Source organism: Lonchura striata, chromosome Z, assembly GCF_050655825.1.
Source record: "Lonchura striata isolate lonStrDom1 chromosome Z, ASM5065582v1, whole genome shotgun sequence".
NCBI lineage: Eukaryota > Metazoa > Chordata > Aves > Passeriformes > Estrildidae > Lonchura > Lonchura striata.
Window position 1 is genome coordinate 60127318 of NC_140740.1, and position 25496 is coordinate 60152813.

The 25496-nt window shown below is 38.8% G+C and overlaps 1 protein-coding gene across 30 annotated transcripts in view; it reads left to right on the forward strand.

Annotated features, from left to right (window-relative positions):
- Positions 1 to 25496, forward strand: part of MAST4 (microtubule associated serine/threonine kinase family member 4) — a 278614-nt gene that overhangs the window by 169354 nt on the left and 83764 nt on the right. For 2 of the 30 annotated variants that reach the window (XM_077790302.2, XM_077790303.2), the window contains exon 1: positions 5613 to 5913. The exons of 27 other annotated variants lie outside the window; for them this stretch is intronic. In XM_077790302.2, coding sequence (XP_077646428.2) covers positions 5822 to 5913 — 92 coding nt within the window. In that variant the 5' untranslated portion in view covers positions 5613 to 5821. Of the gene's footprint in view, positions 1 to 5612; positions 5914 to 5993; positions 6289 to 25496 lie in introns of those variants that run through there. One more of the 30 variants, XM_085566697.1, reaches the window with a different exon arrangement.

Sequence of the window (25496 nt, forward strand, 5' to 3'; positions counted from 1 at the left end):
TGATATCAACTACATTTTTTGCCTAATACCTGCCTTCCAAATTCTGCAATATGTATGTATATTATGATCGAGGGGTGGTTTTGTCCTTTGGTATGACTTGATGGCTAGCAAGGCTGTAATGCAAATAAGGCTGCTTTGTCCAATTATAAATTAACCTGTTCCTCTGGTTACTTACCTCTTATATCTTGTTTTCTAGAAAGGGCATCATATTTTTTTCCAGATCATTGATACCAGTTTTACTTGTGTTAGATGAAAAACATATCCCTTTATGATCTACTATAAATGTTTAAAGTGCAGTTACTTTTTCAAATGTATAGGTGAATTTCAATGTTTCCCTTATGCATATTTTTTTTTTTCTGTTGTGGTATTGAACTTATTACAATATTGTTAGGAGATAGGTGGAATATTTTACAAATGTCTTGATACATAGTCAGCTGAGATGGTTATTGATCAGACTTGAAATCTCACTTGAAATACTTTTTGGGCAAACTGTCTCATGTCATACTAAATAAACTACCATACCTGAACTCAGTAGTGGTAGCAGCTGATACCCTGTTTGTCCTTTTCAAGGAGCATTATGGCATGACAGCTTTGTTCAGCCATTGTAATAACTTCCAGCTATTTCAAGACACTTTGAAATAGCAATAATTGAATGAGCAGCTTCACCAGTTCCTTTGGTAGTCATTGGATAATAATTATCTCACTAAAGAGACTCAACTAAACCAAAACAAACTCATCTCAAAGGATGTGTTAGCTTAGTTATAATATATTGTTCTTCTAAGATGTTGATGAAGTGAGAAACATTCCTTTGTTGCTAAAAGATGTGATTTCATAATCTTCATAGCCTGTGAAAACAGAGAAGGTGCCCCAAGGTGACCTGTTTTTTTTCCTGGTTCACAAATTTGCTAATCTTTTTCAGTATGAGGCCTATGCTTTTAAGATTTTACTAGTCTTAGTGTTACTAAGGAACTCTTTATTGTCTGTATTGTTGCTAGTGACCTTCTTTCAGTGTACATTGTCCAATAAAATTGTTGAGACTTGAGCATTTGGTAATGCCTTTGAACAGTGACTTCTTGAGATTTTTCATGTTGTGAAAAATTCCAGTGTTTATTAGTGTAATTATCCATCAGCATGAAGATGGTAGATTAGATAACTTTTGCATTGGAATATTATGTGCAAAACATTGATTTTGTATTGGTATGGCACTGTGGTTTTAAACATGCACTTTCAACTTCCCAAGTAGTATTTTATGGTAGTACTTAAACAGAGTAATCAGAGTTATACGATTAAAAAGTTACTGGGGAAGAATTTTTACTGCTGTTAATTACTGAAGTAAACGTTGACGTTTTGATTTTTTTTTCCTCATATATTGAATGAGACTTTGCTAAAGATGCTTTTGGAAATGTAATCTTCTTCAAAGCAGGGATTGATTAAGCACCTTTTCTGACTTGAGTGGTATGATGTTTTTTGACTTGAAGTGAATATAAAAGGGAAAACTTAATGATCCTTATTGCTTGTTTTGTTACATGCTAGCTTATGTAACTCTTCATGATAAATAAGTCATCACCCAAGTTCTGCAGTGAAGCATCTCCTAAGACATGAAGTTGTGAGCTGCTTGTTGTTTTGCAAGTGGCTGTATAGAGGATAACTTAAACAATAAATGCTGTTAAGAACATGTTTGCGGGTTCTTAACTTTGTTACTTTTTTTTTTACTTTAGTTGGATACTGAGGGAAAGTTGCTGAACATGCTAACATTTTGTTGCAGGAAAATTACAGCTAATTGTCAATTATATATTTATCAATATGACATAGTTCCTCGTAATTTGAGGTTTTCATACTTTTAAGACATTATCATATTTATTAATCCAGTTCTACATGACAGAGGTAAGTAAATTGCAGTGGATTACAGAACATGACAAAATACTTCTGTTGATCCTGTGTTTGTAAAAGATAAGTAGCATTATCAGTATTGATAGTGAAAGAGGCTTCAGTTTTAGGGACTGCTGCTGAAAAAGAAGTGGTCCTGCTGCCCCTGCCTCTCTGCCTGACCTTCATTCTGTCTGTATCCCTTGTATTTGGACTGGTCCTGGAATGTCCTTCTTGAGCTGATTCCACTTACTAAATTGGGAGAGAAAATGTCCTCTTAGGTGTCCTGTGTAATACTAATAAGCTTGCAAAACCTCACTCTCCCTTAAGGTGTTTGCTTTGAAATCAGGCATTTCTGTGTCAGGGAAAGTCACAAACTGCAGGCACCACTTTGTAAGCTATGTCATTTATTGACAGGCACTGCAAAAATCTTCACCACCATTTACATGTTGGGCTCTTAAAGGATAATGCATCTGCTTTGCTTTATGAAGCATATAATTTGTCAAAGGTTGTTATGGGAGGATGCTCCTCCCTTCATTTTCATACCTTTGTCAAAGTCTCTGTAGTGCCTTAATATGCATATGTCCAGCAAGTACTTCAGAAAAAAAAATTACTAAAGTCTCTTTGCTTTCAAGCCCATGCTACAAACAATATGACTGAATAGCAGGACTATGTGTGCATGTAATGGTGCACAGAAAACCTTGGTGAAGTTGTGTTTTGATCTACAGGTCATGGAATTTGGGAAGCTATAGCTTGTGAATAGTCTTCAGAAGATCTAGAGACTGAGTTGCAAGGGATTTGACTGTCAGTGTTTGAAGTGAACAGTGAAACATTGATTGATATGTTTCCTGGTTCTGGCCAGTGTTAAATTTTGCAGTAGCCAGAAGGGGGCATGGCTAGGACGTGAAGGTCCACCTCATGCAGCTTTCTGGGGATGGGGGGAAAGGGTCTCTTGGGTTGGTGGAGGGAGTAATCAGGTGTTCTCAGGGGTGTGAGAACTCAGATGTGCATAGTTCTTTCCCTGTACATTCTTTTATTATTGGCGCTGTCACTGTTAGTTTTTAATCTTGTAAATTCTAAATTGTTCTTATCTAAACCTGTGATCTTTATGCTTTGTATCTCTAATTCTTGTCTCCATCCTGCTGCAGGGGCATGGGGGGTGGGGGGGGAGAGGGAAGTGAGTGTCTGTGGCTTGTAGAGTCTCAGTGAGAGCACTAAGTTGGGCAACTAAAACCATGACATTATGATACCCTCTGTTGCTTAATATATGTGGACAGAAAGAGTTGCCTAGAATTTATCCTTTCTTCTTTTTTTCTTCTTTTTTTTTCTTCTTTCTGCTTTTACAAAATCCAGCTTTTCAGATAGTGAAATCTGTGTAAGGCTTTCGGTATAATCATGTCTGGCTGTACACGGAAGGGTTAAACATTTTTTCCATCAGAATTTCTCTACTTGCAAGCACCAATCTTATTTTTTTATAGTGGGTCTTTGCCAACATTATGATAGGCTGTCTTGCTTAATTTCTAAAGGCTTTTAGGGTATGTTTCAGAATTGGAGACTTCACATCATTTTGATGAAGTGGTAGATTTTCACAAAGAAATAGTGAGTTCATTTTCAGTCCTGGGCTTGGAACAGAAAAGATTAGTAATTTTTGGCCTTAACGTGAAATAAAGTTTCAACTCCATGTTCCACAATCACCACACAAATAATGTTCTTGACTGAATTATGGAAACTGAACTGCTTTTGTTACTCTTAACTGCCTCTTAGAGGCAAGGGGAGAACCTGAAGGGCAGTGAGGACACTGAAACTTCTGTGTGATAGGTGGAAGACTTTTTAATCTTTAGCCATTGCTGTTCACAGCATCAGTTATGTATAATTCTCTGGTTTCATGATTATGTATAGTTCTTTTTCCAAACACGCAAAAAACTTGTATGTAGCAGAGAAGATAAAGTTATGAACTTCATGGAGAATGAGGTGTTTCTTGGTATTTATGTAGAGATTTGAGAATTTCCTTCTTAGGAAGTTTTAAGGAAAGAGTGTTGCCAGCTCTTCTTGCCCTCATGTGAACCTTTAAAACTTCATGCTCAGTATGCTCAGGCATGCCTTAAAGTGAAAATAAATGGATGAAGAGTTTTCCTTTTACTGGCTGCAGTAGATGTGAATACGCAGTGCTAATGGAGAGGTATAAAAAGAGCAGTCATGCTAGGAGTGCTCTCCTGTAGAGCAGAAATGGACATCAGCCCAAGTACCAGCTTCTATTTCAACTATTTCAGCCTTTCATGTACAAGAAAATCTGTCCTGGGACTTAGATGAGGCTGTTTTCCCTTCTTACATGGAAATGATCTCTTCTAAAATTAATATGCCTTTAAATAAGTGTTTAATACTCATTTGTGTTTGATCAATGTTACCCTGATGTTTTCTGTGTCATGACAGTAAATGGTGTTTGCTGGAGATTTTTACTAAAGCCTTTGGTGCTAAGTAGAGTGAGAGCTGTCTAATGAGAACTGTCTCATCCCAAGTGTCATGTGAGCCCTGTCAGCTCTGCTCTGTGACTTTCAAACAGAAAGTCAAGTGGAAATTTTTAACTGCATTAAAAGAAAGCCCCTAGTTTTTGAATCCACAGTATCTTTTTCTATTACCTGACTATCATTGTTTTCAACATTTGGAGTTAAGACATTCGGAATGACAAGGTAGTAGAGCAGTAATTTTAGAAACACTTTTATTTGCGTACTGCAGAGATGTGAGGAAAAATGCTGGTCTAGACAGAGCTGCAGAGGGAGAGAGGAGAGGGCTGGAGAATGGTGCTGGAGTTAGGTGTGAAAAGACTGAGGACAGCAGTTAGCAGAGGCTTAAAATGAGGAGTGAAGGTGGACTGTTGGGTGGTGGGCGTCAAGAAAGCAAAAGAGCTGAGATGGGAGGCAGCTGGTGAGTGGCAGAGAGGGAAGCAAAGGAAAAAAGTTGGAAGGAAGGAGGGGAAGAAATGAGTCAAAGCACCTGACGGATTAGGTCATTGTTACGAGTGGGACGGGTACTCAGAGCCTTTCTATACCTTTCTCTTGCCAGCCTGTGCTTCAGTGTAGCTTTCCCAAAAGAAGTAACTGGCAGTGGAGGGAGGCGGGTGTCCCAGCTTTCCGTGGCAAGCGCCTGATGTCTGGAGCGGCGGGTAGCCGGTGTGACAAGCGGCAATTACGTACCTGTGCCATCAGTTGTCCCGGGAGAGGCAGAAGGCCCGGCCGTGGCGCCCGTACACTGCACGGCACCGAGTGTCGCTGGCCTTAGCTGACAGTTCGCAGCCCGAGCAAGCGCGGCCGGCGGCCGGCGGCCGTGCGGGGCCGTGCGGGGCTGGGCGGGCCGTGCGGGGCCGTGCGGGGCTGGGCGGGCCATGCGGGGCCGGGCGGGGCCGTGCGGGGCCGGGCGGGGCCGTGCGGGGCTGGGCGGGCCGTGCGGGGCTGGGCGGGGCCGGGCGGGGCCGTGCGGGGCCGGGCGGGGCCGTGCGGGGCCGGGCGGGGCCGGGCGGGCCGTGCGGGGCTGGGCGGGGCTGGGCGGGCCGTGCGGGGCCATGCGGGGCTGGGCGGGCTGTGCGGGGCTGGGCGGGCCGTGCGGGGCCGGGCGGGGCCGTGCGGGGCTGGGCGGGGCTGGGCGGGCCGTGCGGAGCTGGGCGGGGCCGTGCGGGGCCATGCGGGGCTGGGCGGGGCCGGGCGGGCCGTGCGGGGCTGGGCGGGCCGTGCGGGGCTGGGCGGGCCGTGCGGCCGCCAATGGCCGGGGCGGGGCGGGGCGGCACCCGCGGAGCAGCCGCACGGAAAAGTTTCTGTGGGTTCGGGTTGCTGCTATCTCTGCTCTCCTTCCGCCCCCTCGGAGGCTGGCTGCCTTCTCGCTCTCTTTCCCGGGGCTCCTGTCCCTTCCGCCTCTTCCTCGTCGTACTATGGCACCGGGTTATTAAGCTTTCGAACGCAGAGAAATGGATATGTCGGATCCCAGTTTTTGGACGCTGCTTTCCAACTTCACGCTGCCCCACCTGCGGCGCGGCAGCCGGCTCCGCCGGACGCAGAGGTGAGGCAGGCCGCCCCAGGTGCGCGGGAGCGGCGCTGCCCGGCCCGGCCCGGCCCGGCCCGGCCCGGCCCGGCCCGGCGGGACCGCCCCGGGGAGCGGCGGGACCGCGGCCTCCCGCTGCTGCTGCTCGGGGGCTGCGGCAGCCGAGAGCCTCTCCTCGCCGGGCCCTCGGTGGTGCTTTTTCTTAACAGACGCTGCATAGTACTCTGCCTCCGTTTCTAAGAGCTTTTGTTTTGTCCGGCCCGTCTACCTTTCTCTTTTTTTCCTCCTTAAAGACATTTCCAGCTTGCTCTCAAGTATTCGATCTTTTATTGGAAACAGATAATATGGGCAACTCAAGATAGCCTATTTTGTTTGATGTTCTTAAAGGGACAGGTATGCATAAGTACCTTTTTTAAAACAGGCAAGCTTGACCTTTATTACACGAACGGCTTTTTTTGTTTTCTTAGCATTTTAATTACTGTCAGGAGGGGAAAGAAAGGCTTGGAAATAGTAAATGCTGAATAGAAGTTAAAGGGTTATGCCATCAGTGGGCAAAAGACTGGCAGGTTTTCACGTCATGGTCATTTTTTGTGCCATGCTGGCTCTTTCAGTTAAATATATGTCCTTATCACAAGGATAAGAAAAAAATGTATGGAAGTTTGTAACATTTGTATACTAGTACCCTATATGCCATTTTGAGACGTACCAGGTGTGGTGTTAAATTATGACAAGCTTCTGACTGTGCAACTACCTGGAGCTTATGTATTATCTTTGGAGAATGTGTGTAAAATGTTTCTTTTGCTGGCTACAAATGTGGCACAAAGCAAGCATAGGAAAATTAGCTTTTACTAAACTTTAAGTACTTATGGTCTGATTTTTTTGGTTTTGTTTTCAAAAGAGAGAAGGCTGTCTGTTTAATGGCAGAAAGTTTAAAATAGGAAAAACAAGTGGCCTGTTTGACATGAATGAAAAACTATTCTTGCAGTAAATATCTATTCTTTGTGTCTCCTACTTGGGGTAGCTGAAAATACTGAGTTATTTTATCATTATTATCCCTGTCTTGTAAATAATTTTTCACGCTTGCACAGCATTAACTGGGAGTTGAAACAGGACTTAGAGATTTTTCTGCTGAGACATGTTGAGGTTTTTTTTTTTTTTCAAATTTTCTTCACTGTTCTTACTGAAATTTGGTTTGTAACTGTGTGAAGACCTACAAATACCTTCTATAAATGTATGTCTATATGGCAGGTTGAGGAGGAGAGAAACCTCCTAGATCTCACAAGAAGCATGAAATAAATATGTAGTTTTGGTTTGTTTTTTATCTTTGGAGGCCTTCCTGCTTTTCAAACATACTCAGTGATGTCCTTGGTTTGTTGAAATATTTGAAAGACTTTCTAAAGTGCCAGTGAATATTGTGTCAGCATATCACATATATGGTATGTCAGTGAATAGTGCATGCCATATATGTGGTTATGTTTCATGTATTAGGGATGTTAAATACTTAATGCCCTCTTTAGCCATATTAGTGTGTCACAGCACTGTGAAGTTAAAAAGCCAGCAGTAGAATTTTAAGGCTACTTACTCTTAATGGGCCCAGATGACCCTCCTTTGTCAGGTTGGTTCTATCTTCTGGGTGGTAGGGAGTCAAAATCTGCTGTTACTGTCTCCTGGGGAAGGCTGTCCATATACTTCTTCAGCTCTCTTCTTGAAGATGGACCTGCCCTCTGCCCCTCTACACTTATAATTCATTTACTAATGTAAGATATAAAACTTAAGGAACAATAAAACTGTCAGAAGCATAAAACCCAGCATGGACAGCACAGATTGTCCTAACTCTGCTGTAGAAAGGGATTAATTAAGGTACTAGCCAGGTTTATGTGTTCTGTGCTATGTCTCACCTGCATTATCTTCACAGGCTCAGCCAGCCCGCAGCTGGCTGTAAAAACTGGCTGTAATAGCTGAAACTGCATGTAAAAACTGGATATATAGCTGCTTACTTAGCTTAACTTGCCACGAGGTGCCTTCCCTTTCTTTCTAAGAGAGCTGCTGGTAACCACTCACATGTTGTGTAGTTTCCCAGACATTTCAGATGCCTGAAGAGTAAGTTAAGAAGTGAGATTTGAGGGGAGTTTAGTGCCTGTCAGCTGAATCTCCTGCTGGCTTTAAGTGAAAGTTTTGGGTCTACTGATTCAAGGGAGATTTTTTCTTAATAGTTACACTGCCGATGAAACTTGTCTAGCTTGGTGCAGGCCTAGGTGCTTCGAGCAAAATTTCTGAAGAAATGTTTCTTTCTGGTTGTACCTGCAATTGGCTTTGGGACTCCTTGCAAATTTAAGACCAAAAATTTTATCATTCAGTTGGGCATTTTTGACTTTCAGTTATGTTCCTTTTGCCTCTTCAGTTATTTTTGCCTGTGCTGTCAGATTTTTGTGGCATGCTAGACCCTGTTGTTTCTGTGGGCACTTCTCTACTTTCTTAGCACCTGAGATAATGAGAATTGTCTATTAGTACTATGAATTTTATGTCTTCGTACAGATTTACTTGATGTAATTATATATCTCTCTGAAGTTCTAAGAGGTAAGGAGTGAAGAAATAGCTTTCTTCAGGAGTTTTCCAACAGTTGGCTTAGATGAATTTCAGTTGCAGCAGCTCTTTGGGAAGTGATACCTGAATAAGGAGTATCACAGCCTGACTTTCAAGTGGAGTGAGTTTTCTGGACTGGAGGGTAGAAAAATTATCTTCAATTTTAAATTGGCAGCATTTTTTATTCAAATTCGTGAGACTGTAAGTGCTATGGATTATGCCATGTGCTTTTACAGTGAAGAAATATGTGTACCATCTTATAGAGAACTAGAGTGAGCGAGAGAGGGTCTCTTAAGTGTAGACATCTACTTACAGAAATTGCTGCCTAGGTTTACAGATGGGTAAGTGTGTACAGATACACTTTTCACATGGAAAAATCACAACTTTCTGCTTTGTTTTATGATACATATTTGGTTCTCTCTGGTACTTGGACTCATTGTGTCTGATTTTCTCTGCATATCTTTCACAGAGCAAACAAGTCAGTGATCCTTTTTGTATGTGTCCTTTTCTCTTGCTTCTTTTATGGTAGTTGCACTGGAACAATGTTAGTGCAGTCGTTCTTCCTTTGAGTCAGAGTGGGTTTTTTTCCCAAAAGGCATGAAATTCATGAATGCTTACCTAGTTGCCTCTGAACCAAAGTAGACTCATAGATGATTTGTTTTGAAACTTCATTTTATTTGTTTACAGTCACTGAAGTGGTAGTGAGTCTTTCATGACATCAGTTTAAAATATTCATCAGTCATCAGATATATGTTCTGATAGTTCATAACCTTTCTGAAACTTGAAAAACAGTGGAAAATTATAACTTTTATTGGAAACAGAGAGAACTGAGTAGTCAAACTTCATTGTAGTTATGTTTTGGGACAGCATGCTGCCTGGAAAAGCAGGTGTTTTGGATGTCTCTAGTTCGACAATTCAAATCGTTACAATGATGTTAAAATTGTGATGTAGAATCTTGGTGTTGGTTTTTAGGTAGACCTTGGTTTTTAACTTTGTCAACACAGTATACTAGAAGTATAGTATAAATGGATTATTTTATTTAATAACATGTGTTCAAAGTGGTCCTGTTGATAATATAAGAAAACCGATCTTTATGTTGATATCAGCTGAAACTATGTTCTAGTGGAGTTATTTTACTTCTGCATAAGAGTAAACATCACTTCAAGCTTTGTTTAAAAAGTATTTTATTTTGATGCATATTTTTTTTTAATGTATGTTTGGGGGTGTGGTAGTTTGAAGAGCTTCACCATTTCTTGACTTTCAACTCTCTTTGTTCACCTTAGTTCCTACGTGCAAGAGAGAGGAGCTATTGTTCTAATAGATATTGAGTAAGTTTAGAGAAGATTGTTATCCCAGAACTAGGGGGATTAAGAAGGACATCTGTACAAACACTGTCATTCAATATGTTTTGTTGGACGTTAATTCACTGGACCAGTGATCGCATTGTTTTCTCTACTACCTAGAGAAGTGTTAATGTATCTTGGTAATTGTATTTCCTTCATTCACAGTAAACACTGCCTGTTAGAGGGATAGTTTTACAGTCTCACAGTCAAATTGAATGTGCTGTTTTTATTTTTGGTTTATTTGGTGTAATTGACCAATCGTTTTCTTCAGACAATTAATGTATTTCAAGTTCTGCTTACAATCTGAATGAGCCAACATTATTTCTTAGCTTCAGCCAGACTGATAAAGATTCATTGGCTCATACTGCTATTTTTTGCTTTGTTTTCACTCTGATAAAATGTTATTTTATTAGAATTATGTCAAGATCATTAAGAAGTGGCAAAAGGGTCTTATTTTAGAAAGCTTGAGGAAAGTTGGTACACGAACAAAATAAAAAGAAGCTTAGGAAAATGCTGGAATATGCTGAAAGAAGCTATAATTGTTTTTCGGGGGTTTTTTTCCATTGTCATGGTTAATATCTGCTGTGACATGGCAGGAGAAAGTCTTTGTTTTTTTTTTTTACTCAGAGAATTTAAAGGATAGTAGTTCAGACATCCCTTCATGAGCTGTGGTTGTTTGGACATGCCACATGGTCTAGGCACAGCACACAAGAGATTCACTCTGTTGTATTTGGCCTACAGCTGCTACTGATGTTCTGCAGTCATTACAGTTCTTGCTGTATTAGACTTCGGCTCTTCCTTCTCAAATGTTTTTTTAATCATACAGGAGCTCACCCATGCAGTTAATAGTAGTTGCGTCTTCTGCTTGCCCCTTGTCAGAGAGCTTCAAACTTTTGTTAGTGATAAGCTGAGTACCAACTTGTGCAGCTGCGCATGCCAATTGATGGGCTTGTCTCTAGTAGTTCTTTGTCAAAGCTGTAAATGGTGGTCAGAAAAGTGGATTTCAGGGGAGGTTTCTGATTACTTTGGGCAGAGAAGAACCATCTGAAATTCAGCAAAGGCAAATGCAGGGTCCTGCACCTGGGGAGGAACAACCCCAGGCACCAGCACAGCCTGGGGCTGACCTGCTGGGGAGCAGCGCTGTGGAGAAGGACCTGGGGGTCCTGGGGGACAACAAGCTGTCTGTGAGCCAGCTGCGTGTCCTGGTGACCAAGAAGGCCAATGGTGTCCTGGGGTGCATTAGGAGGAGCATTGCCAGCAGGTGGAGGGAGGTGATCCTGCCCCTCTGCTCAGCCCTGGCGAGACCTCACCTGGAGCGCTGTGTCCAGTTCTGGGCTCCACAGAACAACAGAGACATGGAGCTGCTGGAGTGGGTTCAGAGGAGGCTACAAAGATGATGAGGGGTCTGGAGCATCTCTTGTTATGAGGAAAGGCAGGGGGAACTGGGACTGTTCAGCCTTGAGAAGAGACAACTGAGAGGGGACATGATTAATATCTAAAGGATAAGTTTCAAGAGGATGGACCAGACTCTTCTCAGAGGTGCTGAGCAGTAGAGCAAGAGGCAATGGACAGATATTGATGCCCAGGAAGTTCCAACTGAACATGAGGAAGAACTACTTTACCGTGCAGGTGACCGTGCTGTGGAACAGATTGCCCAGAGAGGATGTGGAGTCTCCCTCACTGGAGATACTCGAAGAACTGCTGGGACACGATCCTGTGGCATGTGCTCTGGGATTGCCCTGCTTGAGCAGGGAGGCTGGACCACATGAGCCATTGTAGTCTTCAGGTTCCAACTTTACCCATTCTATGATTCTGTGAATTTGTTACATGTCACTGTACAGGAATGGCAATGATTTTTTTAGTTGGAGGTGGAATCACTCAGTATTTTGTGCCACTGTGATTAGAATATGAAGATATTGATAACTAGTTTAGGTTGAACATTTTAAATGTAGTGTATTAAATGGATCATACTGCAAATTATGTGAAACTGATGGTTGCATGCAGTAGCTTTGTGTATATTGTCTATATTGTGTATATTGTCATTATCTATAGGCTGTGATAGTACTTGTCATTAGAAGAGGTTTAGTAGGAATTAGATTTGTTTGGAGGAACACTGGGATGGCACGAGGAGACATTAGGAGAATCAGAAAGTTCACATATCTTTGATTCAGCCTTATTCAACAGGCCATGATGCTGGTCAGTGATGGCTTCTGGATTTTCTCTTGAGAACCTTTTAGAGGATTTTTCTCTTTGAACCTTTGCAATTTCTGACTGTGGTCAAAGTGAAATTTTGAAGCTTTGATCTCTATAATTTGACTTTAACCTATGTTTAAAATAAGATACCAAGGAAAAATTTATAAAAGGCTACCCACTGTGAATTTTGTTTTCCTCCCTCAAAAAAAAGTTGAAAATTATGTCAAATGAGGCACTGCTTACAGCTAAGAAAATGGCTTGATATGTGTCTATAGACACATAAAAATATCTATTATCAAAGAGTCTGTCTAAGCTGGTTTAAAATATAACTATTATCATCAAAGTAAATATGGAAAAATCAATACCAGATATCTATTTTATTAAATGATGGGTAGACTTAGGTAGTCCTGTGTACAGTCAAGGGTGTTGACTGAAGGAATGCCATTCCTGTTGCTGTTTAATTTACTGCAACAAGCAGTGTGAAGTGTTAAGCATTTAAATAATTTAGTTGAATAAAAACATATATACCCTCAGTTCTCTTAGTATTTGATTGTAGTATTCTAGAGTGTGTTTCAGAATTTTAAAAAACCATCATTTCTCTCAAGGCAGTAAAGTGGTGGGTTGTAGAACAAATAGAGTTTATTTTTTTGTCAATAAGGAGCCAAATTAGTCAGTGTTTTTTATGTATCTGACAAAATTGTTATCTTTTGGTTTTGGCAGACATACATGAGTATATAGTTGCCTGCTTTGAGGTTGGAGAGAAAATGTCAATATTTTTGTTTATTTTTTATTTCATATATATCAGTATATATGGTGTCCCTGCACATGGCAGGGGGATTGGAACTAGAAAAAGATTTGAACTAGACTAATTCAAACTAGTGTAATGTTTACATTTTAAAATACCATATAATCTGAGTCTTTTTTCATCATAGGGGAAGGATTCACTTTTCTGATGTAATTCTGGGGATATTGGTTTGGCCTGGAAGCTCACCTGGAGGAATCTAATAGATTAAAAGTTACTTGGGTGAATGCTGGTACTAACCACCTGTGGTTGTGTTAAGAGGCACTCAAGATATGCAAAACTGAAGCAGTAGTAGGTAGATTTCTTTATTTTTCCCTGGTTGTTTTCTTGAATGCATTTGCAAGCAGTGCCTTGTCAGTCTTTCCTCTCTGGGCTGCTGGGCCCAAATTCCTGTATGGCATTTGTACTAGGCTTATGAGCAGCATCCCGCTTCTCACAGGAGATAGATTTGATACGTGAAACAACTTGCAGTGCTTTTATTGTTGAGTTTGTAGGCACTTTCTTTTAATGTATGCTTGGAAGAGAGGAGTTTATATGATAATTACTTGTTTAATTAAAGTTATTCCTCATATATGGATTTCTGTAAGAAGTGCTTACTTTGTTTTTGAAATACACAAAAATAATGGTTTTAAGCATTAATTCTAAGTCCTAAGGTTATTCTAGGGAAGATGGGTATAGTAGCTTGAACTTCCTTTAATAAATCTTAGTATAATGAATTGGCTTCTAATTTAAGTTCTTCCTACTCTTAAAATCCTTTTGGAGCTACTGTTATCACTTCTTGGATGAGATGCTAGAACGTTCTGAAAAGGTATTCCTAAATACAAGTATACAGAAACCCCAACAATAGAAAACAAAAGAAAAGTAGTCTGAGAATGTCTGAGTAGTCTAAGTATGTGCTTTGACCCTGAAACCTTCTGTTTTCAAACCCAGAATGTTCTAATGGAATATCAGAACTTACTGATGTGCCTGATGGACACGGACAGGTTTGTGTAACTAGAAGCCAGGACCTTCTTCCAGCCATGTTGTGAGACTCTGCCTAGAAGTGCCATCAGTGCCTCCCAGAGGTGGCTTTTCAGTGGCTCTATGGAGCATCTCTTGCACTATGGATAGCTAAACAGCACTGGGGGAAGCTGACCCAAATGGGAGTTTGGAGAGCAAATGGAGTATGAGAGATGAAAATTTCACAGGAGCATTGTAGAAGATGTAATGTTATGATTCCATCAGAGGATATACATCCATATTATATGTAGGTTCCCTGGTTATTCTCTTGAAATAAATATTTGTAACATATATATGTTATTTAATTAAACAGTGTATTGGTTAATATCAACAAGCCTAGCCATTCAGGATAAAGTTCCATTGAAGTTCTGAAATGGACTGTTTCCTACTAATTACAGTCTTAGCTGACTGAGAAAAAGCAAAAACCTTTATTAGAATTTCCAGTTATTAAATGTAACTTTACAGATTTGGCATAGTTCAGACATAAACCTAACAATCCAGTCCTTGATGAAACAGAAGTTAATTACTGATTATAAGAATAAATCAGACATGTTTCTTTCAACAGCCTTGAAAGAATGTCTCGATGTTTACCAGAATTTGTCTTCAGCATGGTTTTCATAATGTAAATCCATACATGACTTTTTCAAATTCTCTTTTTGGGAAACTGGAAGGAGAATGCTTGATTAGTATGTCCTTCATCAGACAGTGCTGTTCAGTGAGAAGTTTTAATTAACAAATATCCTTTGCATTAATACTGGTAACCGTCTTGGAGTTATAAAAAGTAGATTGTGTATGTTTGTTTTACAAATTTGCCTTTTCAGTGACTCTAGACCTGTCTAGCTCGTTTTTATGCATGGGTATGTCAAGGGAATTTCCATAAGTGCTGTAACAGTAGAAGCAAAAGCAGTCAGACAAGTGCAGTATGCTCTGTTCACCTTGTCTACAAACGCGCCAAGCAAAAGGATGATTATGTCAGTTCACTGCACCATCAGGTCTTACCAGAGCATCTGTTGCATTACCTGCATAATGAACACAGAAAACATACAACACTTTGTTAAAGTAAGCTTGCATTATATATTTTTTTTCTTACATGAGGCTTGGTGATTTGGCTCCATCCCTGGCCTTTCTGCCGTGTTTTGATGATTGAACTGTTGTTTGGAGTAATTTCCTCCCCATCTCTGATCTCTGAGTAACTGGAGAACAGTTCCTTTTTCTGTTTTTTCTTTGTTGCTCAGTTATATCTTAGGTGTGTTATTCTGTCTTGTCAAATACCAAAATATCATATTTTGCAAGGCTCTGATTTCTGTCTGTGGGAAAAATTCAAAACATAAATGAAACTTCTTCCTGATTCGTTTTTTTGTTTTTGTTTTTTTTTTCCCCCTTAAGTTTGAAAACTATATCTTCACATTATTTCTTCTTCAAATGTTAAGAGAGCAAGACCCTTTTATTTCCTTTTTTTTTTTCCCTTTTCTGTAAAGGAAATACAAAACATACTAGTGTATGAATATACTAGGTTACTTTTTAAAATATGCTAATTGTTTGTGTGGGTCAGACCTAAGCATTCAGCATTATCTACAAATTAATACCTTTTAGTGATCACGTGTTTCCTTCTTCTGATTCATAAATTATAAGGCAAGAAGAAACCAGTAGGATCACGTACTCTGTCAGTCTACAGGAAACAAGACAAAGAGTAATAGTGTTAGAGATTTAGTAATTTGGCTCTCCCAGATAATGTAACTTGTTTGTTTAATCATTGATGAGTTTAGCAAAATCTTAAAGATTTAACATTGCTCAGGACAACTTTATTTTGTTTCTTGTTGTTCCTTAAGTGAGCTGTGTTTTATCAATGCTGATTTATTGCTGATGCTATTGTCTTTCACACTAACTTTAGTAATAACCTCAGAGATATTGACTGTCTTCATAAATGCTGAGTATTTGGTATGTTCTTTGTGACTGCCTAAATCCAGTACAAGGGTCTCCAGATGGATATTGATAGAAGGAAACAATCTAAAGAGAGGTCCAAAGGACTGTTGGCATTTTCTGCCTTGGTTGGTATGGAAAAATTAATTTTCCCTTCAAGTCATACTAAGGGAACAATAGTGTTGTGTTTTCTAAAAGATACCTGCTCAAGGAAGCTGGTGAGGAGCTGACAGCATGTTATGGCTTCTTTGTGTGGTGGGACTTCAGGATGTGTATAAGGGCTTGGAGAGGGAGGTTGTGTGCTGCTTTTCTCTCAGGTGTGACAGGCTAGCTGAAAAGATGGAAGGGTGTGGAAGTTGTATGAAGGAATGTGTCCTGCTGAGGTGTTGTTGGAAGACTGTAGTGCGGCAGAAGGCAAAATTGTCCCATTGGTCTTGTTAATGGAGACTCCTAAGTTATTTGTGGAGCTGCTTCCATGTTTATCTTGTAGCTATATCAGCTAGATCATTGCAAAAAAAAAAAAAAAAGTAGGAATGCATGCAGTATAAACAGACAACACGTCACTGGAACACCCAGTCCATATTAGAAATACAGCACCCTAATACAATGACTTGTTGCTGAACATTGTTTTGGTATAGGGGTAGCATATGCCTGTAGAATAAGATATCTGTCAAGTTTCAGATGATTTGAAGCTACAAATTAAGCTTTTATTTTTTAAAATTTACACAAAGGTGTTGCTAGTCTTATATAAATAGGCATATTAAACATATATGTAACAGAAGATAAAGAATTATAAAAGTATGTTGCCCAATATATATGGAAAAAACATAAATTTTTAGTTACAGACATTTTTAATATTAGAGGAGGATTAGAGTTTGAGAACTGGTTTGTTGCTCTGTATTACATAGTGTCCTCTTTGAAGTCACAGCAGGAAGGCACGTAATGCTGCACAACCAAAAGCAGGATGGAGACACAGTTTTCATTCTAATTTTCATACATTCATAGATATTTCACCTGAACAGTTGGTGCTGTAGGGTTATTTTCCTACAAAATTTGTATTATTTTATAAAACCACTTTTCTAATAGATACCAAAATTCTGTAAATATGAAACTCATAAACCACGAGTTGATGATTTCACTTTATATTAACCATCCTTGGGGCAAAGGCAGCAAATATTATCAATACACCTATTCAAGATAAGTGAACACAAGTGAGAATAAGACTTGAAGTCCAAGTAGTTAAATGGCAATTCATTGCAATTTGATTTGGAAAAAATGTGGTGCTTCATGTTACTTGGATAAGATACATGCAGTATCAGATTTTTTGCTTTGAAGGCATTTGCTTTTTAATTGCCTTTTTTATGATAACAACTTTCATTAATATACTAGCTTCTATCTTTATTAGGCAATGTATTCTTCCAGGTCCTGTCAAAAGTAAGAGCTACCATTGCTTCATAAACAACTTACAGTACAAAGGAAACTCACGTAGAAGGTGAATTTGTTCCTGTCTTTGTGACTTGACTGTGACGTACTGAAGTAGTTTTTTGACCAGTATCACATTTTTTCCTTTTTCTTTAACCCTTTCCAAACAAAAACAAAGGTTGCAGAAATGGTGGTTTTATGCTTTATGAACATTACTTCTTAAGGCATCCTTCTACTGTGATGCAAATAGAAACCTTAAATTAACTAATGGGCTAATGGGCTGGATGAGTAGTGAGGTGATTACTCTTCCTGATGGCCAAAAATTGTAGCACACCCTTTTCTGTCACCTTACCTCATCCACACCCTATTCTAACCTGTTGGAGATGTTTGTCTTGTCTGTGTGTTGAGACTGGGTTTTTGGGCTTGTGTAAGCTCTTTGGAGCAGAGGCTGTCCTTTGTTGTGTTCCTGTGATCTGGAGAACAATGGAGACTTGTAGCACAAGTGCATATATAAGAAATAATAATGCTTCTCTTTGCTTGCTCTGTTGCCTGAGGGACGCAGATGGTTTTGTTCTTGAAAGTAGAAAATGTGAGAAATAACAGATCTCTCAAAATACCTTTCTTTTAGAAGTCTTCGGACAAAGGTGGCTGTTTTTTCAGTTTCTTCAAATTCACTCCATTGCAGCCTAAAGGAAGAAGGCTACAATCTGAAATCATTGTACGGTGTTGAATAACAAAGAAAATAATCAAGTCATTATTTTTAGATAAAATCTTTAGTAAAAGCATCTGCAACTTGTGATCATTTATTCCAAAGACCTTTTCAACCAAAAAGCACCATTATTTCTACCTGTACTAGCACAGTCTTTGGCTGTGAGTAATAACCACATGGCTGTAGGGTCATACCTAGGAGCACCTACAATTTTGTGTTTTCATATGTCCTTGTAGAAGATAAAATGTGTAGAAAACAAAATTGCAAATTATTTTTTCACGCATTCTCTGCATGTTAACGCTGGAACAGAAAATGTGTAATAGTGTTAATGTACTTGGTGAATTTAGTGGTTGCCAAGATTTTCAAGCATGCATGATTTCAAGCATCATGTATGATTAATTACTATTGATTTCATGTGTTTCAACTTAGCTGGAAGGGACCCTCCTGTTACACTGTAAGGCAGTAGTCTCTGCGCTTAAGGCTCATTTTTGTTTTCCTTCCCTTCTGCCAGCACACTGGATTTATAAAATGACCATATTGAACTATACAGAGTACTTTCTGAAAACATCTGTGTATCTTGAGGGTATGATTTAGTTGCTTGTATATGAAAAATTGACTTCTATTCTTTAATGTGGCCACAAAACACTTGATCACCTTAACAAACTGAGTGAACTTCCATGTTTCTCTTTGCATCCTCAGTGGTGATAACCTTTTAACAAGATTGTCAATATAATTTGCCTACTTTTTATACTTGGCCTGTGATTTGATAGCTGTGTAATGCTAAATTTAATCTGAAACCATACTTATTGCAGTTTATTGTCAGAGATGCTAAGTTCTCTTACATACAATTGTACATACGGTGTGTGTACAGACTAATCTTTATCAGTTTGGGAAGGTGTTTTGGTGGGGTTCTTGGTTTAGTTTTGGTTTTTTATGTTTCTTTTTTTTGGGGGGGTTGGGGTTTTTAACTTGTTTTTTGTGGGGCTTGTTTGTTTGTTTTTTGAGTTTTTTCCTCCATCAAAAGACATTATTGGTTTTAAATGAAACATTGGCAGACAAATGTTTAAGGTTCTCAAGGGGTTGCTTAACACAAATATGCTGTCTATATAATTGGACTATTTCTTTAATTCGCTTGAGGAAGTTGAGATCTTAAGGAGCAGCCTAGGACTGAGGAAAACACATTCAGTTGATTTGGTTTCAGAATGTTCAGTGAGTTTCTTCACAAGTGTGTGCTTCACTGCATTTATGTTTCCTCAAAGCAATGATCTCTAATGATCTCATGTGCTTGGCAGCCCAGATTCATCTGCAAAACAGCACTGTACCCTGCAGCACCGTGCTGGGGTGTATGCTTAGCTCTGACTCGGAGGTGATCATCGTTTCCTGCAGCAGCTAGTTAGCCAAGTGCTGCATAGCCCAGCATGAGAAAAAATCACAGTGCAAGGAGGTATGGCTGTAGGCATTTGGACTATTAAAGCTAGACTTGTAAAGAATGTGACATGTAGCTTTGTATCACACTGCAGCATGATTCCTGTCTCCAACATTGGTAAATGACATGTTTCTACTCTTCTACTTCTGGTAAAATGTGCTGGGAGACATTAGTGAATAGGAAGATAAGAATTTGCCCTTTGGAGAGAGTGACTACATTATCTATTTCAAAAATATGGCTGGTATAACATAGTGAGTAGTCAGAATGTAAAAACAGAATATTATTTATTTTACTATAACTTCTTTTTAGAACTCTGAATGGGAAATGCTTCACTGGCTAAGATGTGACATCAAATATAAAACTATCAGTAATATAGTGTTAGTCCAGTTTTGGGAGTTCAGCAGATTTTTGCTGAATGATACTGTACCTGTCCTATTTTAAATGGGTGTGAAGCTGTTATTCTAGTGCTTGGGTTTATTTTCTGGAAAAAAAGAAACGATAAAGAAAAATTAGGAGCACAAGATACTATATTTCTCTGTAAAATATGAAGAAATAAAGAATTTGTGTCACTCAATAAATAATCTCCACAGTTGTGTGGAATCTAATGAAGCACTTTGGAAGAAAGAGATGATTGATTTGTTTTCCACCAAATTGTTGCATGCCAGTTTACCAGTTATAACCTTGGGTTTTTTTTTTATTGGTTATTTTTTAGTATTTAATTGTCACTGTTTTCCTGTCTCAACTAAATTTATGCCAGTCACAGTGAGGCAAGAAATTAAATATCCCTGTAAAAACACATCGGAACTCTGTAAGCTAGGTTGAGAAAACAATCAGTCATTTTTTAATTGGTTACACACCCATATGTACATCCGACTAGTTGTCCAGCCCTCCTGAACCTGTATGCCATCATTACCTACCTGCACAGACTTTCTCAAGGTTTTTGAAGGATTGAAAAATCATTGTGATATAATGTTTAGTTATGGATTTATGGAAGGGAGATGATAAAGAAGCATATGATTATGTTAAAATTGACTCATCTGTGCTTTATCATTAAATGTATATCTTCAAGGTGGTAATTTTTGTGGTTATGATTTGAAGAAAGGATAATACCAACAAATGTCTCAATTCTTTAATAGTGAAAACGTTTAAGAAAATAGCTTTTGCTGACATTAATTTGTCTTTCAGAAGTATGCCTACATTTGGTTTTCAAGCTGAATGTAATCTGAAGTCATCTGTAATGATTATTTGAAAAGCTGAGCTAGATCTTATGTTAATTGAAAATCTAATGTTTGATTAAACCACTGAACCAAACGAGAGGTTTGGAGCCTCTATTTTACAAAAAACAGGAAATGAAGTATGAGTGTTCAAACTCTAAGCACGTTCTTTCTTACTGCTGAGAGGGTTAGGAGATCATGGAATGTCAGGTGTTGTAATTCTACTTGAACCCATGCACATTATGTCAAACGGGCATGGTGAGGAAATTATTTTCAGTAGAACAGTGTATTCCTCTGTTAAAACCAGTGAATTAATCTTAAACTGTACATTCAGCTTACTTTTCTCTTCTGCCATGATGCTTAAGATGACAGGTAATCTGCAATATGGCTTTCTTTGGTGGAATCATGGATGTGAATCTTTGAATAGTAATGGTGACACTAATCTTATGGCAGTACAGAATGTGTGGAAACTCTTGATTTTAGCTTGCCTGTTAAGAGTTACTTGTTAGCATAGTAATGTATCTTAGAGAATTTGTGAAATGTGATGTGCTGTAGTGGTAATTCAAGTTAAGTTGAGAAATGGGGAAATTTGTCCATTATGGATCCCATTTTTACTTTTTTCATGTACCCATTGAAGCATAATACGTGATTTTTTTTTCCAAGTTTTTAATGTAAGTTTCATGGTTCTTGTTCAGTTGTACAGCTTTTGTATAATGAGCTGCTTATGAGCAACAAGACTTAATGTAAAATTACCTTTTGTGGTTTATCTCCTCTGAGAGAGGAGAGAATTGAAAACTTTGAGACAAATTCCCTTTCCAATTTACTTTGTCCACGGTCATGTTTCTACTGCCCGAGACATTGCTGCTTCAGTGTGGATTTTTGGAAGTTTAAAAGCCTATACAGATCTGTTCTTGCAGGATTTCGAAATCTTGAGATATTTTTAACTATGTGATAAAATTTCCAAAATTCTTGAAAAGATTGATGTGTAAAGAAGAAAAAAGAATGTACACTGGATTGCACTGTTCAACTTCATATGCATCCAAGCCAGTGTCCCTTTTAATTTGAAATTCATTACTGCTGTGTAGAGTTTAGCAGAAGTTAATTTTGTCTGGTTTTAGATACTTAACCGTTCATCTTGAATCTCTCCATTGCCAAAGTAGAGCTTGAAACATAAACTTCCAAGAAAAACTGTCAAACCACAAAGCAAAAAGCCAAACCCAGCAATAATAAACCCCTGCCTTCAAACACTGAAAACTTGTACTGTTTGACTCACTGTATGAATCCAGAAGATGGAACTTGAAGACTGCACATACTACGTTGTGTAATTTAAGACTTGACAGCAGTGCACTCACTTTAGTTTCCTTTCCTTTGTCAGCAGTTCTGCTTGTATTGGGACAGATATTTTTTCTGTCTCGCATTGCATGGTTCAACAAGCAGTATTTCCTGCAGCATCTCAGGTGGCTCTTGTTACTGCCAGTAGCACTGCTCTGTTGCAGCAGTTGTGTCACATGGGTTGTCGGCTGTCGTGGCTGCAGACAGTGAGTTAACTGATGTGTTCAAAATTAGAATGTTTACTATAATTACCACTACTTGCTTTTTTGTCTCTATAGTGGATAATGCTTTACTAGTCATTTTATGTGATACTTCATTCTTGACACATCAGGGTGAATTAATCACATCTTCATTGTGAAATTATTCCTCTTCACACTATTAGCTCATACCTATTTGCACATTATAAATCATATCCTTGCTTCATTTTCTTCCTTCTCTTCTTCCTTCTACACTGAGTCACTGGCATTTGCTTTCATGAGTCTTCTGTGACCTACTTCTGTTTGTGAGTAATTAGTACATTACTTTGGTGGTAAAACAGTCTTTTACCAGTATGGGCATTTTTACAGAGCAAAGTACATGCAAAAGTTGTTTTTATAAATTGCTTATATACTCTGTAATGTGTTTAAGATGGCCTTAGCTTTTCCCTGCATTGCTGTATAGATTTAAGTCTAGTATAGAAAGTATACAAGTTAGTTCTAATTTTTTTTTTTTTTGGTTGTGTTTCTGTGTTCAGATTTTCATAAGAGAATAAGGTGTGCCTGACCATTGTAGTGGTCAGGAGAGATGTAAATGAGAAATCAAACTTAATTGATTCAGGAAATTCCTTTTTCTTTCTGTAAAACTTAATTCACAATAAGAAGTCTTGCTTAAGACATACTATAAATGGATTTTGTGGGCCAGATTCATTATGTTGATATGCTTAACTCTGCTTGGAAACTTCTAGTGTTGAATGTGTACTGGGTTTTTTTGCTAGAAAAATGCTATTAATTTTCCAGTTTCACTCATCGGATTTTCATGGGGTATAAATGGGTGGATAAACTTGAAGTCATATTTTGTTCTAGTTGTGCTGGGACACCAGCTGTGGGAGGGAGCTTGAAGTATATCATTGCAGAGAAGGATTTCCCTTTCCCTGGGTAATGTATCATTTTTTTCTCAGAGCTTATATGAGAGGTCACAACCCAACACTATAGTGTTTTGATTTGCAGAAAATCTATCTTAGATGTGCTAAAGGGATTCTAAAATTGAACAGTTGTTTGTGATTTAGAGACTTGAATTACTAAAGTGGCACAGCATGTCAGAAGGAAGGGATATTTGATGACATAACATGAATGCTATATCAGTACTTTATTTGCAGTGGCCTAGATAATTTGTTTCTGACCTCACTAAGTAATCCAGTCACTTGAAACATGAAGCATAGAACACTGAAAACTTTTTTCAATATGCTACACTATTTTTAATACTATAAATGTGCATGCGTATGTGTTGCAGGTCTGTGGCAGGACACTGAAACACATAAGTCATCTGATCTTTCCTGGCTTCCGTGGTACTTGATGATTAAGCATTACCATAAAAAAAAAAAAGTGAGTGGATGTCAGAGGGCTTGTGTCATCCCTCCCCACTTGTGACTGTGCCTGGAGATGTTTAAATTACTTCACTAGAGATTATTCAGATCTTTCCAGTTACCTCACCGTGACTATGCAGTGTGATGATCTGCATGTGTAATATGTTGCCTTCCTCAGTAGCTATATTGCCATGTGGAGCTGAAGTTTGCTCCCAGACTTAGTCTAGGTGCTGGGTTTTTTACAGGGATGATAATTTGAGCTGTAGCTAGTGTCAGGTTAATCTTGCTGACACAGCTTTCTTAGTACATAACTGCAGTTGAAAAAGGCAGTTTGTATTCTCATTATTTATTTTTATTTCCTAATGGGGAAATTCTGAACCAATAAAAGACTTTTATCTATGGTGTAACATTTTCTTTAGAAGGGACATCACTTATGTGACTATACCAGTTTAGATACACAGCTAACTTTTTAACTGTGGATACTCTATATCTAATACAAATCTGTGGGGAGAAGAAATCATTTATGTAGTTTATAAATGGTGTCAACTGTGTGCCAGCACATACTTAATTTTTTTCTGTTAAATTTCCATGAGGCTTTGTTATATGAAAAGTAATGATCAGTAGTTTGTCGTTACATAAGCTCAGTTTTAATCTGGAAAAAAAAGCTAGATCAGACATAACTGTTATAAAAAAATTGGTATTTATTGTTTTGCTACTAGAAGGATATAACTGTGTTTGGAAACTCCAACATAAACAGACTGCAATTTGTTATTGCTCCACAAGACTGGTGGGGAGTGCCACCTTGCTGGCTGCAGATAAATGTGTAGTGGTGTCTTAAGATCATGACTGTGGAGTCTTTGGTCGCTTACCTTTTAGCATAACTTTGTAGATGTCTGGTTCCTGCAGAACAAACACCCTCTACATGAAAGCTGCCATAGCTGGCAGTAATTGATGCCCTCTGCCACAGGCTCAACAGAGACCAGTAGCTGACTGGGCACACTGAATGGATTTTTTTTCCACCTTCCCCTGGGAAAATAATGCTTCTAGATGCTTAATTATCATTTAATTAAAAAAACTTTTGGTCAGCTCTCAGTGGGAGGGAAGGAGAATGTGGGTCTCGCTAAAGAGAGGAGGGTCTTTTGTTTGCAAACTGAATTTCTGAGCTGCAGTCAATGTGTGCACACTCAAATGTGGGACACTGATGGTGCTGCCAGAGCTCTTGTGGGAGCAGACATAGTTTTGAGGTTGAATGCCTTCCACTTAATTGTTCATATTCAGTCTCCTAACCAGTAAAGGGCATAGTTTTCAAACACCCATATTTTGCCCTAAATAATGATTTAAATTTTTTTAAAGTTTTTTTCTTTTTTCTTTTTTTTTTTTTTTTTTAAGTTCAGTGCATTAACTGCTTAAGCATTACTGACTAATTATGTCCAAAGAAAAGGCAGGAGAGAATATTAATTGCGAAGTGTTTATATTTCTTGTATAGAAAATGTGACACTTTAGTTTCATAGTATTTCCTCTTCTGTTTTTTAAAACATGAGAAGGAAAAAGGAAAAGGACCATTTTTCCTGTTACTTCCACTGATAAAGAAAGGATGCAAATTTACATTGCATTGTTGAAAATTAGGTAGGCATTTATTGTGAATTTTTGGCAACTCTCATATTTGGATGAAGAAAGAAGATAATCTACAGCAATTAGTGTGAGAGTGCTGCTGAAAGGATGAAGCTCATTTCCCTCACGTGTCAGATGCTCAGTAGGCAGCTGTGCTTCATCACTGTACTGCTTTCCAATCTGTAGATGTGTAACCCCACTTCTGGTTCTTAAGAGGCTAAAAGTTAACTTTATGTTCTTGGTAGGAGCATGCATTTCCTCGGAACTATTCTCCTTAAATGCTTTTTCCTCCTTTGTTTTTCTTGTTGCCCAAGTGGGAAGCCTGCACAAGTAGGAATAAAAGAATTCAGACTCTTGTCCTGCTGGGTGTGATAATAGAAGAATTCAGACTCCTTGGTTACTGTGTTTGATCTGCTGTATAGTTTTCCTTCAGACTGGTTGCATTGCTCTAACATTATCTTTCTTACCTATTAATTTCTTAAGTCT